At 36.9% G+C, this 22192-nt stretch overlaps 1 protein-coding gene across 4 annotated transcripts in view; it reads right to left on the reverse strand.

The window, feature by feature from the left end:
* Nucleotides 1–3092: 3092 nt before the first annotated feature.
* HEPACAM2 (HEPACAM family member 2) overlaps nucleotides 3093–22192 on the reverse strand; it is a 36894-nt gene continuing 17794 nt past the window's right edge. For 2 of the 4 annotated variants that reach the window (XM_058525652.1, XM_058525643.1), the window contains 6 exons: nucleotides 20202–20498; nucleotides 11646–11771; nucleotides 11533–11557; nucleotides 11403–11440; nucleotides 10005–10078; nucleotides 6922–7032 (listed from right to left, as the gene is read on the reverse strand). In XM_058525652.1, the coding sequence (XP_058381635.1) occupies nucleotides 6922–7032; nucleotides 10005–10078; nucleotides 11403–11440; nucleotides 11533–11557; nucleotides 11646–11771; nucleotides 20202–20498 (671 nt within the window). Of the gene's footprint in view, nucleotides 3700–6921; nucleotides 7033–9135; nucleotides 9224–10004; nucleotides 10079–11402; nucleotides 11441–11532; nucleotides 11558–11645; nucleotides 11772–20201; nucleotides 20499–22192 lie in introns of those variants that run through there. The other 2 variants (XM_058525661.1, XR_009216110.1) reach the window with 2 other exon arrangements.

A 22192-nucleotide genomic window follows, 5' to 3' on the forward strand; every position in this document is an offset into this window, starting at 1 on the left:
CTGGGAGATGAGAAGGGAGAGTAACAGTGTTAAGTCCAAGTGCCATCTCTGATTTCCGTGTCCGCTTATGCGCAAGAAACCTTTGCTTTCTTACTGCCTTGTGAAATGAAAACAAACTCATTCATATATATTTGAACATGAACATTAGACAAATATATGACAATGACAGGAATTCACAAGGACACATAGCAATATAGGAGCAGAAAATAAAAACTTTCTAAAAATAAATCTTTAATAATAGTAAAATAGCTACCTATATGCAATGTACTGTGTTATCACTCAATTTTATTATTTTAACAAAACTTTATAAGGTGCATGATCTTGGGAACCTTAGGGATCACATGGACCTTCTTTTAATATACGTGTGCGGTTTATTTTAACTGCAACTGTCTTATTAACATGTAAGTGCACAGATGTCAGAAAAACAGGGAAAACTGTGTTTTATTCATAAGTATTTTAATTTTTTGCTTAAAAGTCTATCAGTAGGATATACTCTTTAAAAATAATAAGCACTAGGAGTACAATTCTAGTCCAAGTTAGAAGCAGTAACATAAAGTTAAATATCTTAACAACAGCTAAGATTATGTTTAGTATAAGGAAAGCACTTTAGGCTGGTTTTTAAAGATTAATTTGTTAATTAGGTGAACATCTGGGTTTGGTTCATCACTTCCCTTGGAAACCTTGATTAATTTATGAGATTTTCATCCCCATTTACTAAAAAAGCAGTGAGTTAGCCGGTGTTACACTCCAATGACAGCAAAAGTTAATTGGATTCTAGATCCTTTCACAGTTCTCCCCTCAGCAATTCCTTGCCGCTTTGAGCGGAACCATGCTCTAAGAGAGTCTGTATGTTTTTGTGTGTGTGAGAGAGATACAGAAATGAGAGGAATTACAAGTGATTGAAAAGTGAATTGGAAAAATAAGAATACGTGTTTGTATTTCCTTTGGCTTGTGGTTAAGAAACTCTGGAGGGATACACAAAAATAGCCAAACCCCAAACTGAAACCAAAAACTAAATAAAACAGTTATCTTGGAGCATACTTTTTATAGGATTTTGCTTTGTGAGTCATGTGACTGTATTATTACCTATTCAAGAAAAGTCTAAGATTGTCTGTGGTTTAAAGTCTTCCAGGATTGGGTCTAGGAGGGGGAACAACGCGATGCAGCTGTAGCTTATGGTAGTTACTATCTGCTCTCCAAGTAAGAGTTGCAATGGCCTCAGGGAGAGAGGGGATTCAAGGTTGAGAAAGGAGGGGAGAGGTGAATGGACCTAGGTGACTGGGTGACTGACAAAGCTGACCTGCTTTCTCCTAGCCCTGCAAAGGGATTGCAAGCTTTCTTCAGCTCTGACAATTACAAATTGCATTCAGCTTAGAAGCCCTTCCTTAGACGTCTACCTGTATATGCCGTGATCTCAGTGGTATGAAACCATGCTCACAGATGAAAGGGAATTCATCATACTGGTTATTAACCTCATTTCTGCTTTCACCTTTGCCTTTCTGTTTTCTTCACCAACTTTATTTTTTTGGGCTGTATTTTATCTTGTTATAGTATGCACTTACATACCTACCATAAATCCTTTCTGGAAGTGGAAGGAGTATGAATAAACAAATGCATAACTAATCTAGGAAATGCTAACAGACTATATCTGAAAAGTGAGATTACAAGTGATTTTTATATTATTTTCCCAGCTTTACTGAGATATAATTGACATATAACATTGTGTAAGTTTTAGGTGTGATGATTTAGTGCACTTATGTATTGTAAAATAATTACCACAGTAAAGTTAGTTAACACATCCATCACCTCACATAATTACTTTTTTTTTTTTTTGTTGTGAGAACATTTAAGATCTACTCTCTTCAGGTGATTTTCATCGTCTTATGGTTAGTCTTCTGAATTTCCAAGTATATACATATTTTCTACAATGGGCATGAATTCCTTTTCTAATTAGATAAAATATTTTTTAGCAAATGCAGGAGAAAATATTTGTGGTAGGTCTGATGGACTTTTCCAGCAGAAAGATATACAGTGGTGGTAGAGAAAGAAAACCAGAAAGGCATTGTGGATTTAGTCTTAATTTTCTTATTACCATGTGCTTCTACGAAAATATGGGAGGTACAGTGTAAATATAGTTGTTCACTTGAGACACTTTAAAAAAGAAATGTTATTTTGATTTCTTTCTTCTGCATAAAATAATAGGCCATGAGATATAGTCTAAAGTCAGTAAATATAGTCATATATCTTCTTTTTTAATAGTTGCAAGGTGAACCATTGTATGGGTCTAATGTCATTAATGTCATTTTAAAATCCCCTACTGTTGGATATTTGGGTTGTTTCTACCTTTATTTGGCTAGAATGAAATCCTAAAGGGTGGCATTGCCAGGTCAGAGTGTTTTCAGTCAATGTTATTAAACATAAATATTTGTCTTTCATCTTCAAGATCTATAAGACTCAGATGACCATTCTGTCCCCACTCCCTGGGCCTCACAGCACCGTGAGCAGTGCTTTGGGCCACTTTGTATACCTGCTTCTCTCTAGGCCTCAGACCACCTTCCCCTCAGAGTTTCTGCAATCTGACCATTGGCCATCTAGTAGTTTTATCTGATACGTTTTATCTAGCAGTCTTGCCTAACGATGATTGTTATCTGAATCAGTTATTTCATTTGGGGGTTGTAAAATGGTGTTTTCTAATTCTACCACTTGGTCTCTAACTGATTATTTTTAATACAGCAAATATACAAGGAAGAAGACCTTTCCTGGAATTGACAATTCAATACAGCAAATATACAAGGAAGAAGACCTTTCCTGGAATTGACAATTCAATAAAGTAAAAATTCCAAGCCTGAAAAAAAATAGTCATGAGAGAGCATGATTCTTATTTCAGTACTTCTCTATAATCTACACTTTATTGCACATTGGGCAATAAGGATTAAAAAAATCTAATTCTACAATCTGACGTTGATGTAACATTTTTACTCTACAAGACAAAGAATCAAGGCCATATAAAAGCAAAAACAGAATAATTTATTTGAATCCATCTTTCCTTGAACAAAAATAAAAATAAGACTTTAATAAGTCTTTTCCTTCGGTGTTTTACAAGCCTTTTCAAAAACGCCATTGATGATTGACAAGCTAGGAGAAGGCACAGTCTCGCTTTTGTGACAACCATCCTTATTATTCTATGGTACAAATAGCAAGAAGGAAATTTGGGAATGAAATAAACAAATAAGTATGGCAATCTTAACAGTAATGAGAATTTAATAAAACAAAGCTTGCTGAAAATTTTACAAATATGAAGTTTCCACATTTGTAGGTTAGATAGGATAGTGTCAATGTTGATGAAAGTGAGAGTATAGATTAGAACTAACTGAGCTTTTTAGAGAAACTTGATACAAAAAGAGTAAGTGGAAAGTCCCGTCCTTTTCTTCCTCCCAGTCAGCATGACAAGACTGTTCACTGAGGACTATTTCCCCACCAAACTCCCTCCTTTGTAGCACAATGCATCGTGTGTATTGGAAAAACTGCAGTCCAGTTTTTATACATGACTTTATCCTGCATTTCAAAGGAGTAATGAGTAAGAGGTATTGGGCTTGATTTCTGTACTGATTCCGGATGAATATACATTTTCACTGTGTTTCCTCAAAATATTCCTTCATTATTTCACTCCAATGCATTGCTTTGCCCATGAATGCTCACCTGGGAAAGAGATGTTATAAGATATGAAAAATGTTTTATAGATTTTCCAGTTCTACAGGTAGAAGTACTTCAAATTCTCTTATTCCTTTCCATAGCTACGAATAATATGATTGTTTTGAACTAGTTCAAGAAAATTACATTTATAAACCAATAAGTATAAAGAGCAAGCAATCACTAAATTCTGTAGATAATTTCCTTCTGAAACTAAAGGTTTACTTACTTGAACGTCCTGTTTTTAAGATACTAACAACCAGTCTTGGGTTCAAAACAAACTGTGCCAAGAGCATTTAATGAGGTCAACAGACAGCATTTAAATAAATGCAGTCATAAGTTCAATAAACAAATAACTGGGCTGAGTGCTAGAGTATGAACGCAGGCCAACTTACCAATTTGTTAAACATCAGTTCAATTAGGTAGTAGACACACGTAACGAAAATAGCACTGCTAGATTAGTCTAAGAGCTACAGAAGAAATTTTTTGGCTGTCTTTCCCATCTCAGAAGCAATCGTCAAATAGAGGTAAAAGAAATCAATAAATTACTATTCTTTACCCAGAGCTGGCATTCACTTTGGGAATGGGGGATGAGAGAGATTCACTAACCACCTGTAATACCTGCATTATTTATGAAATTGATCTTTGAATTTAATTGGACCTAGAGAATAAAACCATAGACAATCAGGAGAGAAAAATGGTCTTTGCCTGTTTAGGCAATATTTATTCTATTGAGGAATATTTATTCTACTAAGGCTCACTAGTCTTTAGTTAAAATAAGCAAACAGGAGCCCACTAAACTATGAAATCCTTAAAAGACTGAGTCTTATTTAATCTCTACCCTAGCACATAGTTAATGTCCTGGAAATGTTTGTGGATTGACTGTAAATAAAATAAGTGCAAAACAGTTTCTGATGAAATAAAAAGAAAACATTCTACTTGTTTGCTTTTAAAATTTAGAATAGGTAACACAAACCTGTTTTCAAGGAAAAAAACACTTTTAAAAATGTTGGCTTGGGGCCGGCCCGGTGGCGCAAGCGGTTAAGTGCGCGCGCTCCGCTGCGGCGGCCCGAGGTTTGCTGGTTCGGATCCTTGGCGCGCACCGACGCACCGCTTGGCAAGCCATGCTGTGGCGCCCTCCCATATAAAGTGGAGGAAGATGGGCGCAGATGTTAGCCCAGGGCCAGTCTTCCTCAGCAAAAAATGAGGAGGACTGGCAGATGTTAGCACAGGGCTGATCTTCTCACACACACACACAAAAAAATGTTGGCTCCCCTTTAGGATGAGTTGGAAGAGAAACAGAGGAGGAAAATTTTAATAGAGATATTAGAGGGAGGGGGGACAGATTACAAAGAGAAGAAAAGAGGAAGGGCAGATTCAGAGAGGGAAGACATCAAAGGATGGAGGTAAAGGCAGAGAGAGTCATTGGAAGACATAGACACACAAAGGGAAGCAAAGAAAGACCCAGAAGACCGGGAAGAAGGAGGTGAGAAGAGAGAGGCCAGGGGATGGGGAGGGTCACTGGGCTGGGAGGTGAGTTGGTGTTCTTGGGTGGACTGCCCCTCGAAGGAGCATGTTTCAAATAGTCGTTTATGTGCCTGAAAAAGAGCATTTCTGCTTTCTTTTCAACCTGCAAAGTTTCTTTCTGAAATAAAGTTTATTCCCAAGAAATTCTAAAGATATTGCTCATATCTGAAAGCAGTCTAGTTTCAGAGGGTGATTTTTTTTAATTTAGAGAATTGTCTTTTTCACATGCAAAACCAACCTAATCACTTTACATTTTGTGTTCTGAAATTGTAGCTGCCATATTCCACAATTTATAATCAGCATTTATTTAATTATTGGGAGCCTTAAAAGGTAAACCTCAAGTTTTCATTTTTTTTTTTTGCATTCTAACTGGAAAAAAATGATACGTAGAATAAAAGGCATATAGAAAAACACATGAATTTAAACAGGATAAAATTTTTAATGGGATACAATCCTAAAATTAAGAAGCAGACACACTCTCAAAATCCTTTCTATTCCCTATATTTAACAAAGAAAAATATCCCTTAATTTTCTATTCCAGAAAGTAAAGAGGGTTAGGTATTATTTTAGAAGTTTTTTTTTTTTTAATTGTTACGGAATAATATTCTATTCTTGTGTTCTACTAGATTAATGATATAATGCTTTAAAAGAATTTTCTTTTCTTTTCAAACCAGAAGTTCCTAGCTCCGACAGGCCTGCTTCTAATTTTCCTGACTCTTTTCTCCAGGGTCCCTGGGACAAGGAGGAATGCACTGATGGGATCCTCTGAGGTGCTCTTGCCACTTATTGGGCCCTTAAATGACTGCACAGTGCCCCCAGGACTGGCTCTCTTCCCCTAAGATGATTTCCCATGCATTCAGCCACTGCTAGCTGTTATTTTTGGTATTTACCCAGAGGTGTGCATGTATTACTTTGCTGGAACTGTTTCTTTTGCCAGAGGGGAAGTTCCTGTGTGTGGTTACTGATGTTCTTTTCAAAGTCAATAAATGACAAATAAAGAAATGATGGAAGATGATTTGTGGCAGTTATGCCTGCAGGCAGCTACAGCCCACAAAAAAGGGAAGTTCATTTCATTATTTCAAAAGGCTGTAGGCTTAGTTTCTCTACGACTGGGCAGGGAGGGCGACTCCTGAGTGTCAGCCCTGAGGTTAACTGGATAAGTAGTTCCCTGGCTTTGGCCTCAGCTCAGGTTTTATCCTCTCTGGATGTGAGAGGCCAGTCCTCACTGTGGTTCTCTTCACTGGGGAGGAGACTGCTTTGAATCTGTAAGAGGTTGGGCATTTGATGGTGACAGTGTTGTGCACATTTTGCAGGGTCTTTTTTTTCTGGTCCTATTTGTAGTGAGAGATCGTTGGTTCTAAAACCACCATAGCCACTGGAAAATCACCCAGATAACTAAGATGGCTTGAGAACTGGATTGAAGACCCCTTTCATACCCAGACGTGGATTCATTGAGGGAAATGCTGGATTCTAGAGCTCTGCATCTAGTCCACTGGCCCAAGTGTACAGCCCCGGAAGACACTTGTGTGTTTGCCTGTTTTACTTCTTAACATTATTTTCAGGTGGGGAAGTGTGTTCAAATGTACAGAAGCTATAATTTCCTGTTTTAATATTTTTCTTCTGAGCCTTTCAATAAATTCTGGGGAAAGCAGGGGCTGAATGCCGAGCCTCTGCAAAGTAGCATCACCAAACGCAAATTCATACTTACTCTGGGTGGTCCTGCTGTTGGGCAGGGATGTGTTGAATAACTTCGTAAATTGTACTGTGCAAATCTTGCCCTGATACACCATCGGAGGCTGGAATAGACCTTGGCATCTAGAAAATGTGGCACAGTAAAAGAAATTAGCAGACTGGTAAATAGTATTTCCACTATGCTGCATAGTTGAAAACAACTGGAAGTAGCGATGATTAGAGAACTGGAACTGTTTATCTTCCCTACAATGTTCATTTCCTCCTTGCTACAGTTCCCTGCACTTACCCTATAGTCTGTGCAGCAGCAAAGCTATGAGGTCAGAAGAGGAATAGCTTGACTAAGCCATCACTTTTTTTCTTCATTTAAGAAAAAAGCTGGCGGTACTGTAAAGGAAATATAATAGAGAAAGTAGCAAAAGAGAAGATATCAGGAAAGCTTAGAATCAGAGAGCATATATTATTATCTCTCATATTACATCTTGATTACCTTTTTTGATTCTATTTGCCAATGATGTGCACAAGGATTGTTGAAAAGAAAGAATAATGTACAGCCAAAAGCCCTCATTACATCGAGAGTTAGTAAAGACAGTACTGAGAAATGTAGAACACACAAAAGGAGATGTTTTTGTTTAAATGCAGTCATGGGCTCTAAAAACTAAAGGCTTGAATGAATGTGGAAAGTATTGTCGTGTATTTCTGTCTGATAAAAACCAACATATATTTTATTGAAACTGGCATTCATATTTGATTAACTCCCATTCCTTGTATTTGATACTTTTCTTCTTCCTGTAAACACTGCCTTCCAATTATTTAGCTCAACTCTGGTTCCCCTCCTCATCCCAAACTCTTCTATTTTCATCAGACTCTGACCACTTTCAGTTCTTTATATTTATACAGCTCCACCTAGAGGACTCTGCCCTTGATAAATCATCTGAGGAGTTCTCTCTCTCATCCCAGTTTGACCTGCTGGGTTATACTGGAACATCTTAGCTTTATGTTTTTCTGGAAACTGCCTGTTTCCATTCCACTTGCTAAAGCTCTTATGGGCAGTCCTAGGACATGAGATTCATCCTATCATTTTTGTGTCAAGGAGATTTTGGTTTACACTTTGTACCTGAGATCAACTCTTGATTTTCTTTGGTATGGAGGTGTTCAGGAGCTATGATAAAAGCAATCTAGAGGCAATAACTAACTTACCTAACCTAATGTTAGAGCTGTTAAAAAGTAATAAATTTGTTCATTTCATGCCATTGCGTTTTGTCCAACCCCCCAAAGAGATGCAAAATGGACAGGGAAATGTGCGGCAAGTAGAGAGAGGAGTATTCCACCTGTACACATACCACAACAAGCTAAGAGATGAATCTGATTTTAAAAAACTCAAAAAATTAGTAACAATTTATTTCCCTTCTTAACTTCCATTTTGAGATCTTGGTTTTATTATTATTTTTCCTTTTCTTCTCAAAACGGTTGCCTTTAGGTGCTAATCTTCACACATAACTGCCATTCTGGCTTCTTCTCACACAGATCCTCCTACTCATGTTCTGGTCTTCATCCTCCTCCTTCGGTGGTTGCTGTTGATTTCTCACTTCTTCAAAGCACCTGGCACCACCAATGAAGAACCTCAGCTGATTCATCAGGAGTTCTCAGCTTTGAAGATGGGCACGGCTCCAAATCAAGTTATTCTAATTATGACAAAAATAAGTGTGGCATCTGATATGTAATCAAAGCACTCATGTCTCTGCCTCAAGTGTTGAGGATTTGAGTATTTTGAGCAAATAGAGGTCCTCCCAATAAAATCTTACTACTAAATACTGATTAATCACAAGGCTACATTTAAAGGGTCTTACATAGATCTCACCCCTTTCTAATGAATTCTTAGGAATAGAAACCGTGCGTTGTTTTAAATGAACTCCTGACTTCAAAAATGCAATTCAATGCTTATCAGCTCTTCAGTTTCCTGCTCTTCCATTTATTTAAAAGCCACACCGGAGAGGGGTGCTTTCTGCCATGGTGAGAAGCTGTTTGAAATAAGTGATCCACCAAATATTTATTTTTGTCTTTTTGGTCGTAGAAGTGAAGGGTGAGCCAATCTTGTCTGAGACTGAATAGGGCACTGCAAAGCTTCTGCAGTAAAGTTCTGCCCTCCCTCTGTGACAATGTGGGCGCTGGTGCCACTTACCCACCCTCAGGAGGATGAAATCCAATCAACCCCCCTCCATTACTCACATGGCATCTGTGAAATAAGGTCTGTGGCCAGGAACTTACTGGATGAACCTTACACATTGATAGAGTCCTCTGAACAAGTGAGGTAACCAATCCCTAACGACAAATAGTTCTCCAAAAAGAGGAAGTGAAAATGCCCGGAAGGAAGTAGTCCATTTATGGCCCCTTCCTTAGGTGAACTATCACAGGGGAATAAGGAAGTGCAGGAAAGATTGGTCCTACACAAATCTATAAAAATGTTAATGAGCTGATTAGCTCAGAGAAACATTCTGCATGTCTGTTAGACAAAACTGACTGCTTTAAAAGACCTTGTCTTTGCAGACGGAAAAAATGGCCTCAACAGTGAAAAGCTCCCCCTCTCACATCTCACGCACCTTTAGAGTGTACCTGCATACTTTGGGTTTATATGGTACCTTCAAGGGTATGCTCAGTTGTCTTTGCAATGTCCTTAAGAAATAGGAGGGGAAAATGGAGGGGAAACTGAGGAACAGAGAGAGTTCAATGAAGCGACATGCTGCAGTCATGGAAGTGATACAGAATGATTTAAACCAGGGTATCCTGATTTATTCAGTTCTCTTGACCTTCAACCTAGTTAGTTCTTTCTTCACTGAGCTTACCAGGTAAAGAATGTTTATGCATTAGTGTAACTTCCTTATTTGTGTTAGCCTTATTTATAAAGGCTGAGAAATGTGCTTTAGCTCCTCAGATCCGGCAACGTCCTTCACTATAGAGTGAGTAAACACTGCTGAGGGTGATGCAGCCATTTGACCACAAATAGTGCTCTTAAGCCCAAGTGCTTAAGAGAATGCTGCTTACACCTCTGGTGAACCAGAATTCTACTTCTTGGCTAATCAGCCACTAGGAAAACCAACCCTGGGAACACCAGAAGCATCTGGAAAAGCAACAAATTCATATATTCCGAAGTCATCCAGAGCATCTTCATGGCCTGAAATGGAAAACAAATATTACTTACAAACCAAATGCCTGGAATTGCCATTGTTTTTTTTTTTAAACCTTTGTAAAACTTATGTTTTTTGTTTGCTTCAAGTGGTATGTGTATAAAACTAATTTAACATTTCCTAATCCCCTATAGTCATATTGTCACTAAGCAGTGTTGGAAATCACTCTTTCTGAAGCTGAGAATTGAAACTGATTTGGACCAATTATTATCAAAGCCTGATGTGGGAACAGTGTGTTAAATAAACACATCAAATAAACACATGTGGGTAGGCTTGTCCTTTGTAACTCTCATTTACCAGAGGATTATGGACATCAAGGCTTCAGCCTGGTGGTCATAGCAGCTCTAAATCCACCCATAATATCTACTGCACCCTGCTTGATCTAACAGAGACCACCACTACTAATAAGAATAAATAAATAACTATAGCTGCCCATACATACAAAATATAAAACAATACAATGGCAATATCACCTAAACTGTCATCTGTAAAATGATGGGAGTGGGGTGGTTAGGAGGAACCAAATGGTCTCTGGGGCTGGACTCCGTCATTCTGTTATTGGCGAGAAAAGACTAGATAAGGGGAAGCATCCAGGCATCCTACTAGGCACTCCACCTACATCATTGTATTTAATTCTCATAGCAACCCTGGGGGGGAGTTATTATTTCTATTATATAGATGAGGAAATTGAGGTCAGGAAAAATAATGAATTTTCCCGAGGTGACACTTGGGGAAAGTGGCATATATGGGGCTGAAACCCAGCTCTGTGTGACTCTGAGGCCTGAGCAAAACCCCACAGTTAACTTATAACAACTCAGTAGGAGTCAGTAGTGATGGCAATGAGGGGCATGCTGGGGACAAAGAAGTGGCAAACCTGTCAAACCTCCCTTTCCTCTTCGCCCTGGGATGGAGCTGCCAGCACTGTGTCTGCCTTAGAAATTCACAAAGTGGGAGAACCCTGGGCATTTTCAAAATAATAATAGGGTCAATGGAATAGAATTCAGCAGAACCCAGTGACAGTGGGCAAGTGACTTAATCTCTCTGAACCTTAGTTCTCTTTCCTGTAAAAGGGAGTTAAAAGTGCCTTTCAGGCTTATCTTACAGACTTGTGTGACTTAAATAAAAGCAATACAAGGGGTGGCACTTTGTAAAGGGAAGGACTATTAAAACGTAAGAGATTGTTAGCATTACATCAATATTAGCTTATGTGGTCTATTATATCAACAGTACATTCAATATGATAATTAACATCAACTATATTAGTTAATATACATTAAGATTGATAATAGCCCCTTTTAGCCTGGCCACTACCTGAGAATGTTCGAGCTTTCCTGTATTCCATTTCTGGCCTGAAAAGACAAATTAGCGTTTCTGTGAGTCTTAATAATTAAGGAAAAAGCATTCAAGAAAAAAATCATTTTCATAGAAACATATGCATTACCTGCCTTCTAGCTTCTGTCTTATAACTAAAACCAAGAGAGAAAAAACATAGTAAGATACTTTGTAGTACATACATAAAACCATTAAAATTTTTTTTTTCAAATTTTAATCTACCTTTGTAGGGTTGATATTTTTTCCATAGGAGGAGAAGACACATGGAAATAATCAAGAAGAGTGATATTCCAGTTATACTTGCTAAAGGAGACAATGATTTCCCTTTTTGTGAAAGCTTCTCCAATCCTAAATAAAAAGACAAATATATTTTTAATATTTTTATTAAAGATCAATAATGAATTACTGTGTAGTTTGACTTGTTTACACGTTATCTTAAATGAGACACTATTGCAAATATACATATACACAAACATATATATAAATATGTATATCCGCATAAATATACATATGTATATCTGCATAAATATATACCTACATAAATATACATAGGTATATATACATAAATATATATAAATACATATACATAAATACACAAACATAAATATATGTGTGTTTATGTATATGTACATATATAGAGAGAAACAGAGAGAGATAATGAATGAGAAAGATCAAATGGAAGGAATGTACTTATTGTAGAACATACACTAAACTCTCTGAGGATATTGTGATTGGAAATGTGGTGAGCTGTCCAGGATAACACCGATATGTTGTACCAGAGGTAGCAAATAATTTGTGTCATACCTTTCAATAGTGTTCACCACCATTTAACTTAGATCTGTTTGATCTCATTGTATAAAACATCCCCAGATGCTAGGTTGTTCTTTCCTTCCATCTCACTCTTTTAGCATAATTCAGGTATGTGAATTTTCTGGGGAGTTGGTATGTGATTAAAGGTGCTAAAGGTGTTTATTTCAAATACACTTAGCTAATTTTGGACCCTAAAGAAATTTTAATCCTTAAAATAGAATGTGTGTGTGATTTTCAGTAAAATATTTCAAGTCCCACCTTGTGACTAAAATTCACTTTGTTTTGCAAGTCATTCCCTTTATTGGTATTACTATATAAAATATCGTGCTAACATCTGCTGAGCGCTTACAATATGTCAGGCTCTGTTCTAAGACTGCATGATACATATAAACCCACTGAATGTTAACAACAATTTTATTAGGGAAGTATTATTATTATTATTATTATTATTATTATTATTATTATCCTCTGTTATAGATGAGGAAGCTGAGGTTTGCCATAGGAGACTCAGGTAATAAGTGGCAGAGTCCAGACGGGACCCCAGGCTCCTGACACTTTGTGCTGCCTCCCTTGAATGTTATTTTAACACCACTTATTAACCACGGCATGTTAATACCAGTTCCAGCCTATAATATGTTTAGTCAGAGAGTTAATCTATAAAGTGGGAAGTAGTTGTGACTTCCACCAAACGTGAGTAACAGATGTCTTCCATATATCATGTGAATCAGATATCGATGCGGAAATGCATCATGGCAGTTGCCTGTCTTCGCCCAGCTTAGCGTGGGAGTGAAAGCCCAGGGATGTCACTTCTGTTCCGCAGCGGTGGAGGACAACCTGGAGAACCTGGGCGCGGTGAAGGACATGGTGGCCACCCAGCTCTGCAGTAAATACCCAGCCTGCACCATGTTGTAAAGCTTCTGCCATAAAGCCTCTGCTGAGATCTCCAGCAGCCAAGATAAGGGAAACCTTAATCTTTCTCTGCTTTCACCATAGACCTACAGTACCTTCTCTTGGCTTTTCTGTCTAGAACGCTTAGATTTTTTTAATCTTCCCACAGTCTTTTCTTAATGCAATGCAGATCATATATGCCCACCCCAGTTAAAAAGTTATGGAAATCATGTTATCTCTTCTAATTTTCCCCTATAACGCTGTTCACATATTCCCCTTAAGTCCTCAAGAGTTAAGCAAGGTTGTCTTTCATTGTCAAAAATCTTTACCATTTGTGATGAGAAGTTTAGAAATTTCTGATGTGCATTCAGAGAACTGTGCTCTTAAAATGTTCATTCTATGAGATTACAATACCTGTGTAATATTTATTGTCTTTAAATAGATTTTAAATTAAACTCACGTAAAATTTGGATGGAAGAAATAAATTCAAAGTGCTATGAAATGAACTAGAGTGGCAATTTATTGGTTCTATATCCAGACTAGAACATTAAAAAACTGACTACAAAGATTATTTTTCCTCTTTTGCTCTCTGTTAATTTGTAGAATGATTTACATCCTCCTCCTGTTAGAAAGCTGACCTTTTAGTTTGGAACTACTTTAGCACTTGGGTGATCTCGTGGTGAGGTCTTAGCCTTTCTTCAGATATTATGCTCCTATTTCACAGGTTTGTTCTCTCTAGAGAGCTGGGCAACTCTGGGTGAGCCGCTTGGCTCTGTGGGTCTGGATTTTCACATTAGTAAAATGAGTTTGAGTGATTGGCCTTTAAATTCTCTTGTTGCTCTGATATGATATGATTTGGGGCAGCCAGAGAGTTTTACATGAAGTTTATTATGTAAATAGGACACTATATCCAGTGGTATGCTAGTAACTGAATCTCAAAAAAATTGTATGCACATACATACATACAAAAGTTACAAATTTTACTGATATAAAGGATATGTAGCACATAATTCTGAAATAATAATAAATCTGCAACATTATTTATTGTTAATTCCGTAAAAAATTAGTTGATTCTCATGAGATGCTTTTGTTGAGCATAATGTATGAGCATTATGTGTATATAAAACCAAATGTAAATGTGTTTCCCATTTATTTGATATAGAGGTATCATATCAGTAATAATGAATAAAAAAAAGTAAAGCACCATTTACAGGTACAGATAAAGAAATGTCTCGGAGAAACTAAATTATTTGCCACAGTCAGTAAGTTCTAGAACTGAGACTGGAACATAGGTTTTTTTCTGACTGCAAGTTCAATTTTTTCCTGTTAATCCGTGGATGAAGAATGGTTTTTGCAATTGGCAGGTAGGCTCCTATACATTCAGTTTTTTCTCTAACCTTTTCTAACACCAGACTTGATGTGCTTCAACTCTCTCATTTCTTGATAGCCAGACTGCCTTCACCAAAATTCAGTAACTCCTGATCTCTCAAAAAAGTATTCAATGCTAATTTATTCTAGTCGAGTTTCTGTAATACACTTTATCATGAGAAAAACTGCAGAAAAACATTTTAGTATAGTCTCAGCTTTTATTTTCTCTCTTAAACTTGAAAATATGCTAATAATTATTATTTCAGAGTACTTATTCTAATGGTGAAATTACACTCCGGCATACATCAGCTCTGTGTACTTCCACGATTCTGAAGCCTGGTAGTAGGTTTAACATGCAATGAATGGATGTCGTACACTAGATAAGACACATATCCTCCCCTCGCCTTCATTTCTAACTTTTTGTCTCCTTTGATGTGTATTTCCTAAAATGACCAAATTTGCACATTCTGTCCTACAGAGAATCCCATCATTCCTTTTACCATTACTTCCTTATTTCTTTAGACTCCTTCCTTATCGCCCTCTTGCCTCTCTTCCCCTTGGCCTCTGTTTGCCCTACATCAGAGAACCACTCTGTAGTGACCAGCATGTCAGCCCGAAACCTTGGCTATGGCAAAGGCCAGGTCTCTTTCCCTGAAGATGGGCAATAGGGGTAGTCCTTTCCTCAGAACAAATGATCTTTCTTGTTAGGCTCTCTTCTCTAGAGCATCCTGGCTCTCTGCTCTCAACACTGCTTCCCTATCCCAGAACACACAAGATTTACCAGGTCCAGCATCTGAAATTTGCTCCCTTTCTCAAAATAAAAAGTGCCAAATATGTCAAGGATCAAATCAAGGGGCATAGTCACTGTAGTCTCAGCTCTAGGCATTGTGTTTAGGAAGATGGACTTCCAGAACCACAACTTGTAAATAAGACAACAGGAAAATTCAGACCCAATTGCCACAGAGAATAGACAGGAATCCCAAATGCAGTTCTGGACACTTGCAGAAGCCCCAATCTTTCTCCTTTCAGAGAGTTTTCTCGTACATAGCATGCCATTCACCCCATTATTTAAACATGATTGACTCATTTACCAAAGCCCTAGTGCAAATGCTATTTGCCCCCTCCTTAGGCAAACAAATAAAAAGAAATAACATATTAAGTGCAAATAAGGGCAAGAGGTGTGGTATCCATGGTATCGCAACCCTGATGTTTGAGAAACTGCACCCCAAACAGGACAGCCATATGCTACCACTCAGCGTGTCTATTTGTAGATCAGAATGGAGTTCTGACATCTCTCTCATCCAATCCGTTTGCTGATTATGGCAGCTGATTCACGTATGGAGATGAAGGTGCTATATTGAGGGGAGTGTTATTTCCACACTCCATCATGGCCCCACCTGACAGCACAGTTATTCTGTGCTAGGTGCTCATGGGGATGTCACCTAAGGTCTCAGGGTCTGGATGTCAGGGCTGTAGTTCTATCTTAGTCGTTTTCTCCAGTGGCCCAAAATGAACCACATCTCCTGGACATCTTAAGCTGAGAAATCTCTAGGTAGGGAGAAGATATTAGTAAATTCATTTTCCTGCCTTGGGTCATTTTCCTATTCTCTAGCTTTATGAAAAGATGTGAAATAGAAATAAATATAACAAACGATAGATTTCTCAGGATTACATACAAATTAAAAGCATTTCTATTATGGCTAAATCTAAAATTATGGCTATGTGGCCCTTGGGAACTCTAATAATTTATATATTTGAATGTCTTCATTAAATGTGAATACTTGAATTCTGAGCATAAATATTTTCATGTGCATGGCACAATAGCGATTTAGACCCTGCTAAAATTTTAAAGTAGGGACACCTGCATTCAAGGAAGTCCTTAATTAAGGTAGTAAAATTATCGATTTTTCAAAATACAAATGCTAATTTATTATTTTAATTACTATTCTTTCCTTGAAAGTTATATTATAGATATTATCTTTAGTTACAGATATTTCATAATTTCTCATTAATATGCAAGTATACACGTATCATGAACAAACCAGAGTATCTTTTTGTATAAGCATAAAATTAGCTAAGGGGATGAGAAAACGCACACTATCCTGTATATGTGACATGTCTTTTAGAAAGAACATAGTCTTACTGATATTCTCAGTCAAGAGTGTCTAGAGAGACAGTTTATGTAGTGGTTAAAAACAAGTGCTTTGAATTCAGATATTATTTTATCTAGCTGTATGACCTTGCCCATTACCCTGTTCTCTTCAGGATATCTCCACTGAGACACAGAAATGTCAATTAATACCTCAAATTAGATGTGAATCATAGCCCACAGAGGTGAAAGGCACCATCTGGTCTAGTCTTACACAGGCAGGAAAACAGAGCTAATTGTCACATTCTCCAGCCTTCCTCTCTCTGACTGAAAGTTCCTAATAAATCTTTAGAGTATTTCCTGATTTTCTTACTTTCTTTCCATATTTGTGACCTTAGAGTCATCTTTGACTCCTTTTTCCTTTGCCCTCCACATCTTATTCTTGAGACATTTTGGTTGGTCACATTCTTTGCCTCGTTAAAAACAAAGAGATTCATCTATTTCTTACAACTTGACTCTGGTTACACCAAACACACCTTGGTTCTCAAAATATTTCAAAGGCAAGTACCTAATCCCTCTAAATTATTTCAAATTCTCCACAGATCTCAATATAGATTGCTCATTGGTGTGGACGGCCAGTAAGTGTTCAATTGATAGTTACAAAGTGATGTTCATTTGTTCACTGTAGGTTGGTGTGTACTTAATCTGCATTTCAAAGATTCACTCATTTGGAAAACAAAAAAAATCAAATGCTTAACAAAACACATCAATACTACTCATTTTCTTTCCCATTTTGCTGCTGTTTGAGTTCAAATTCTATGGACATTTAGGGGTTGGAAAATAGCTCTAAAAACCACAGGGGTCACTAATGTTGACAACCCTGCATCCTTCTGAAAAATAAGCACCTGCTCTTCTTATTTACTGTAATAACAAATGCCTGGTCTTTGTACAGGTCAAACAGGTTTTTTAGATTTTGCAAAAGGCAATTATTTGACATTAAGACTGTAGCTGTCTTTGGACCTTGGTAATAAGATCTTAATCAAATATTAGGGGCTTCTGATATGAAAATACCTTGGCTAAATATTAATGGAGAAAGCTTAGGCAGTGAGAAAGGCTTCACTGCAGTATATATCTACATATTATAGCCATGTTTTCACTTGCAATGAGCATTAGGAACAAGTCCAAGATGATATCCAGATTGCTAGTGAACTATTTTGTATGCTTAATTATGGTTTGCTTTAAAGTTATGTTTTGATTAGCCACTGAGGTGAAAAGCTGGTTAAGCCTATTAAAAATTTAGTGAAATAAAAAGCAAAGGATATACTTTAGCTGTTTACATGCCTGCCATTCATATTAGGTTGTGAGCCTCCTGTTAGCAGGAATTATATATTTCAAATGGCATTCTTAGTGCCTTCCCCAGTATTTGGCCCATGATTAGTGCTAGATAACGAATGAATGGGTGCCTGATTTAAATCACCCTAAACACATACATGTTGTTGGGATCTCCAAGAGAAACATATTATCTACTGCCCAAATGAAGTATAATTCAGGTGAAAATTCTAGAGCTGCATCGTCCAATATGGTAGTCTAGATACAGGTGGCTATTTACACTTAAATTAAAATTAATAAAGATGAAATAAAGTCAAAACTTCAGTTGCATAGCTATATTTTAAGTGTTCAAAAGCCAAATGAGGCTAGTGGCTACCATATTGGATACTGTGGATATCTAACATTTCTTTCATTGCAGAAAGTTCTATTTGATAGTGCTCTTCTCAAGAGGGTGGTATTTTCTTCACATAAAAAAACCAAAACCCCACCATATACATTCCAACATATTCAGATGATTTTGTAAATACAAATACCCTCAATTTTAAGGAATCCTGGGAGGAATCTATTCAGTACATATTTCTTCATCAATCTAGTTTGTGACAGTCTTATAATTCCTGATGGCTCTTTAAGAGCTTTTTAATATATTCAAAAGGCTATGGAAGAAAAAAAAACACCTTAAACAAGTGGTTGTCATACCTGTGCTTGCTAAATATTCAGACTCCCAGATCCTACCTGTGAGATCCTGATCCAATAGGTCTGTGGTGTCTTAATGAAAAATATATTATTAGGCTTCTCTAGGTGGTTTTGATGCAAGGTCCAAGGACCATATAATGAAAAATCTAGCCTAAGAATTGCAAGAATTATATTCTTGCTTTATTTATTCAATCAAATGTATTGACTCTCTCTACGTTATGAACTCTATTCTATGCATCAGGGCTATAAGCACAGAAAAAGAGAAGACATCAATGGAGAAGGTATTAATGGATAGTACCTTTTGCAAACTTGTTCCTCCACCAATCATAGGTACCCTAAAAACCACTTCCTGTCCAAACCTGCACCCAGGTTTTCCCCAAGTGGAATCTGGCTTGTCTTTTTCTGTTTGCAAAAGTGAGTCCAAAAAGGACTCGATAGTAACAGTAGAAGTAGTAGTAGTAGTAGAGGAAGAAGCAGAAGAAGAAAGAAGTGGAGGAGGAGGAGGAGGTAGAAGAGGAGGAGGAGAGGAGGAAGGAGAGAGAGAGAGAGAGAAGGAGGGAGAAGAAAAGAAAGAAGAAGGAAGGAGAGAAGAGAATGGGCCTGAGAGATAGGAAGGAAAGAGAATGGACATATTCAGTGACTGGATGTGGGGCAGGCAATAAGTAAGAGAAAAGAGTCTGGGATGGCATTTAGCTTTATGGCTCAGGTTGGTAGACAGCAGGGCCATTCACTGAAACAGGGACTACAGAAAGAATAGCAATTTTGGGGGAAAGAAGATGGTTCAGTTCTGATAGGTTGGACTGTATGCTGCCTCTGGTAACTGTACTTCAAAGTGGAGACATCCATAGGGAAACTGGGTATACAGTTGAGAGCTTTAAAAATACAGATTTGGGATGCACCAGTGTTGCATGAAACCATGCGAGTGAATGAAATCATACAGGAGAATGAAATTATACTGTAGAGAGAGAAGAGAAGGCTAGAAGGTTGGGAATTTGGTGGACATAAATATTTTAGGCAGTGTGATTCTTAACCTTTTGTGGATCGATGACCTTTCTGAAAAATCAGATGATTTCTAGAGAATGTCAGATTTTGCAAACTTATAAAATTTTGTAGTTTCCAAGGTGTTGAGACCCCTGTTGAGAACTTCCACAGATTTCAGGTCTTCAAATGATGAAAGAGGACGGGAAGCCCATGAAGGACAGTGAGAAGGGGAGTCAAACAGATAGTAGGAAAACCAGATTTCCAACTCATGGAGATTTATTCATCTGACCTAATACAACAGTAGATATAAACCTTTTAAATGAGTATCCTACTTCTCTTATATTTCTGTTTGTAAAATTGGGAAAGCAAGAATGCATATTTAGAAGTAATTTATTGAATTATCTTTTTCTTCGATTGAATTCCCCCTCCATTCCATTTTGGGTTTTATTTCTTTGATTCATAGAAGCCATGGCTTAGTTAACTCAGGAAATGGAGTTTCTTAGAGTGTATCAACAATTTCATAATGATTTTCTCTTTCACATAGGTATAAAATAAGGGAAGAGCAAGGCCAGCATGCATATGTGTTTCATTGGGATCCCTGCCTTTTATGTCACACTTACCTACAGAAGTGATGATGACTGTAAAACGAGTTTCATCTTGCCTTCCAGTTACGTTGTTGTAAGCACAGCATACATAGTCAGTTGTCTTCTGGGCTACTTTCTCAGATGTAACTTCTAAGCGAGGCCCGTGCTTAATGACATATGTGGTATTGTCAGTCCTCCTGATCCAGGAGTAGGTGTTGGGAGGATAAGAATCAGCAGAACAATCAAACAAGATGGCTTCTCCAATGTCAACAGTAAACACTTCCCCTACTTTTAGCCCTTTATCAGAATTAACTCGAAGTCCATAAGGTCCATCTGTGTTAATTGAAAAAAGAAATAAAGGGGTAACATAAATGATCACAACATAGTTTTTGAGTTTAGGAGAGCGTAGCAGCATTTTACTTGCTATGAAAATCTTCGTGTTACGCTTGGGCAAACAGGTCCTCATTTAGACTCTCAATAAATGATAAGGACCTAAAATGTTTTATTCTGACATCCATGGAAATAGAAATTATTTGAGGTGTGATTGAACTTATTTGAAATAGTGAAAGCCTTTAAACTTAGTGTATAACTTTACAGACACTGTCATCATAATTGTGATGCTAAGCTTTTGAGTATGTATTGATAAATCTGCAATATTATTAGACAAATTCCATCTTTCTGAAATTGTAATTGCACTTGAAATCATTTTTAAAATAGATTATGGCCACTATTTTCTCTTTGACAACCATACTTTGAGTTTTATCTGGTTTTTTTTTTCCTCAGTGCTAGGATAGGTCATGCAAATGTTTATAAAATACATAGTTTCACATGGAACACAAATCTGTACAAATAGATATAGGAGTATTCCATATTTTCATGACATTTTAACAATTAAAGAATTTTAAAAATCCTCCCTGCAAGCTAAGCTTAGAATTCCATTTGGAAAAAATACATCTTCATTATCATTAACAAATATTCATTACTCATCAATAAACTACTTAATCATGGATATGCCATGTTGTTTTTCCTCATACTGCAACATTCTTGCAGCATTTTGCTATTTCTATGGCATCAGATTGCCTGCAGATGAAGACACATTTCTCATTGCTTTCTTCCGAGAATAAATAAATAAATTAAAAAAATATTTCCTAGCTAGATAAGTTTTTCTCATTCAGTCTAAATCCTGTCTAAATCCAGTCTAAATATTCTAAAAACTTTAAGGTTTAGGCATGATTGTGCTCATTTTCCAGCTGATTATACCCAACTTTTATCAGATATTTGCCATCTGAAGGCACTTTAAGTACTCACACAATCACATTTAATCTTTAAAGTAACCACATGAGGTAGATATTATTATTCCCAACACAATACGAAACAAGAGATATTTAAAAAGTTAATTTTCCCATGGTCACATAGCTATTAAATAGCAGAGCTGAAACTGTAAAATATATACATTTAATCATTCATATAACCTCTCTAAAAAAAAGGAAGTGGTATAACTTTACATATCAGAATAGCTTCTTGTCGTCTAACTATATTACTAATTTTACAACAAATCATTGTCTAATTATATATTAATTCTGTACTCAGTCAATCAAGTAATCAATCAACAGATACTTGTTTGAGAGATACTGTTAGATGATATATTTGATATATGAGAAATAAAAAATGTGTTAAGACAGTTCCTACTCTCAAGGAATTTATAAACTGGATAAGGCCATGGATGGCTTGCTCAGTAATAACCTGATCTCAAACGTTTTGATTTCAAAAAAGGACCAACTATTCATCTTTCATTATGTGGATAAATATAATTTCATGACCAGACAGTAGGATAACTAGGTTAAATCTTGATTTTGTCAATTATTAGTTAAGTGTCCTTCAGAAGTCATGTAAACTTTTTGGGTCTCACTTTCTTTACCTTTACAATATAAATGTTTGACTGATTGCCAAAGTTCTTTTTACCTTTGACAACCATGATTCATGCTATGCTAAAGCAATTTTGGATACTAGCTAGCCAACCTCAAATT

Source organism: Diceros bicornis, chromosome 3 (assembly GCF_020826845.1).
Source record: "Diceros bicornis minor isolate mBicDic1 chromosome 3, mDicBic1.mat.cur, whole genome shotgun sequence".
Classification (NCBI taxonomy): Eukaryota; Metazoa; Chordata; class Mammalia; order Perissodactyla; family Rhinocerotidae; genus Diceros; species Diceros bicornis.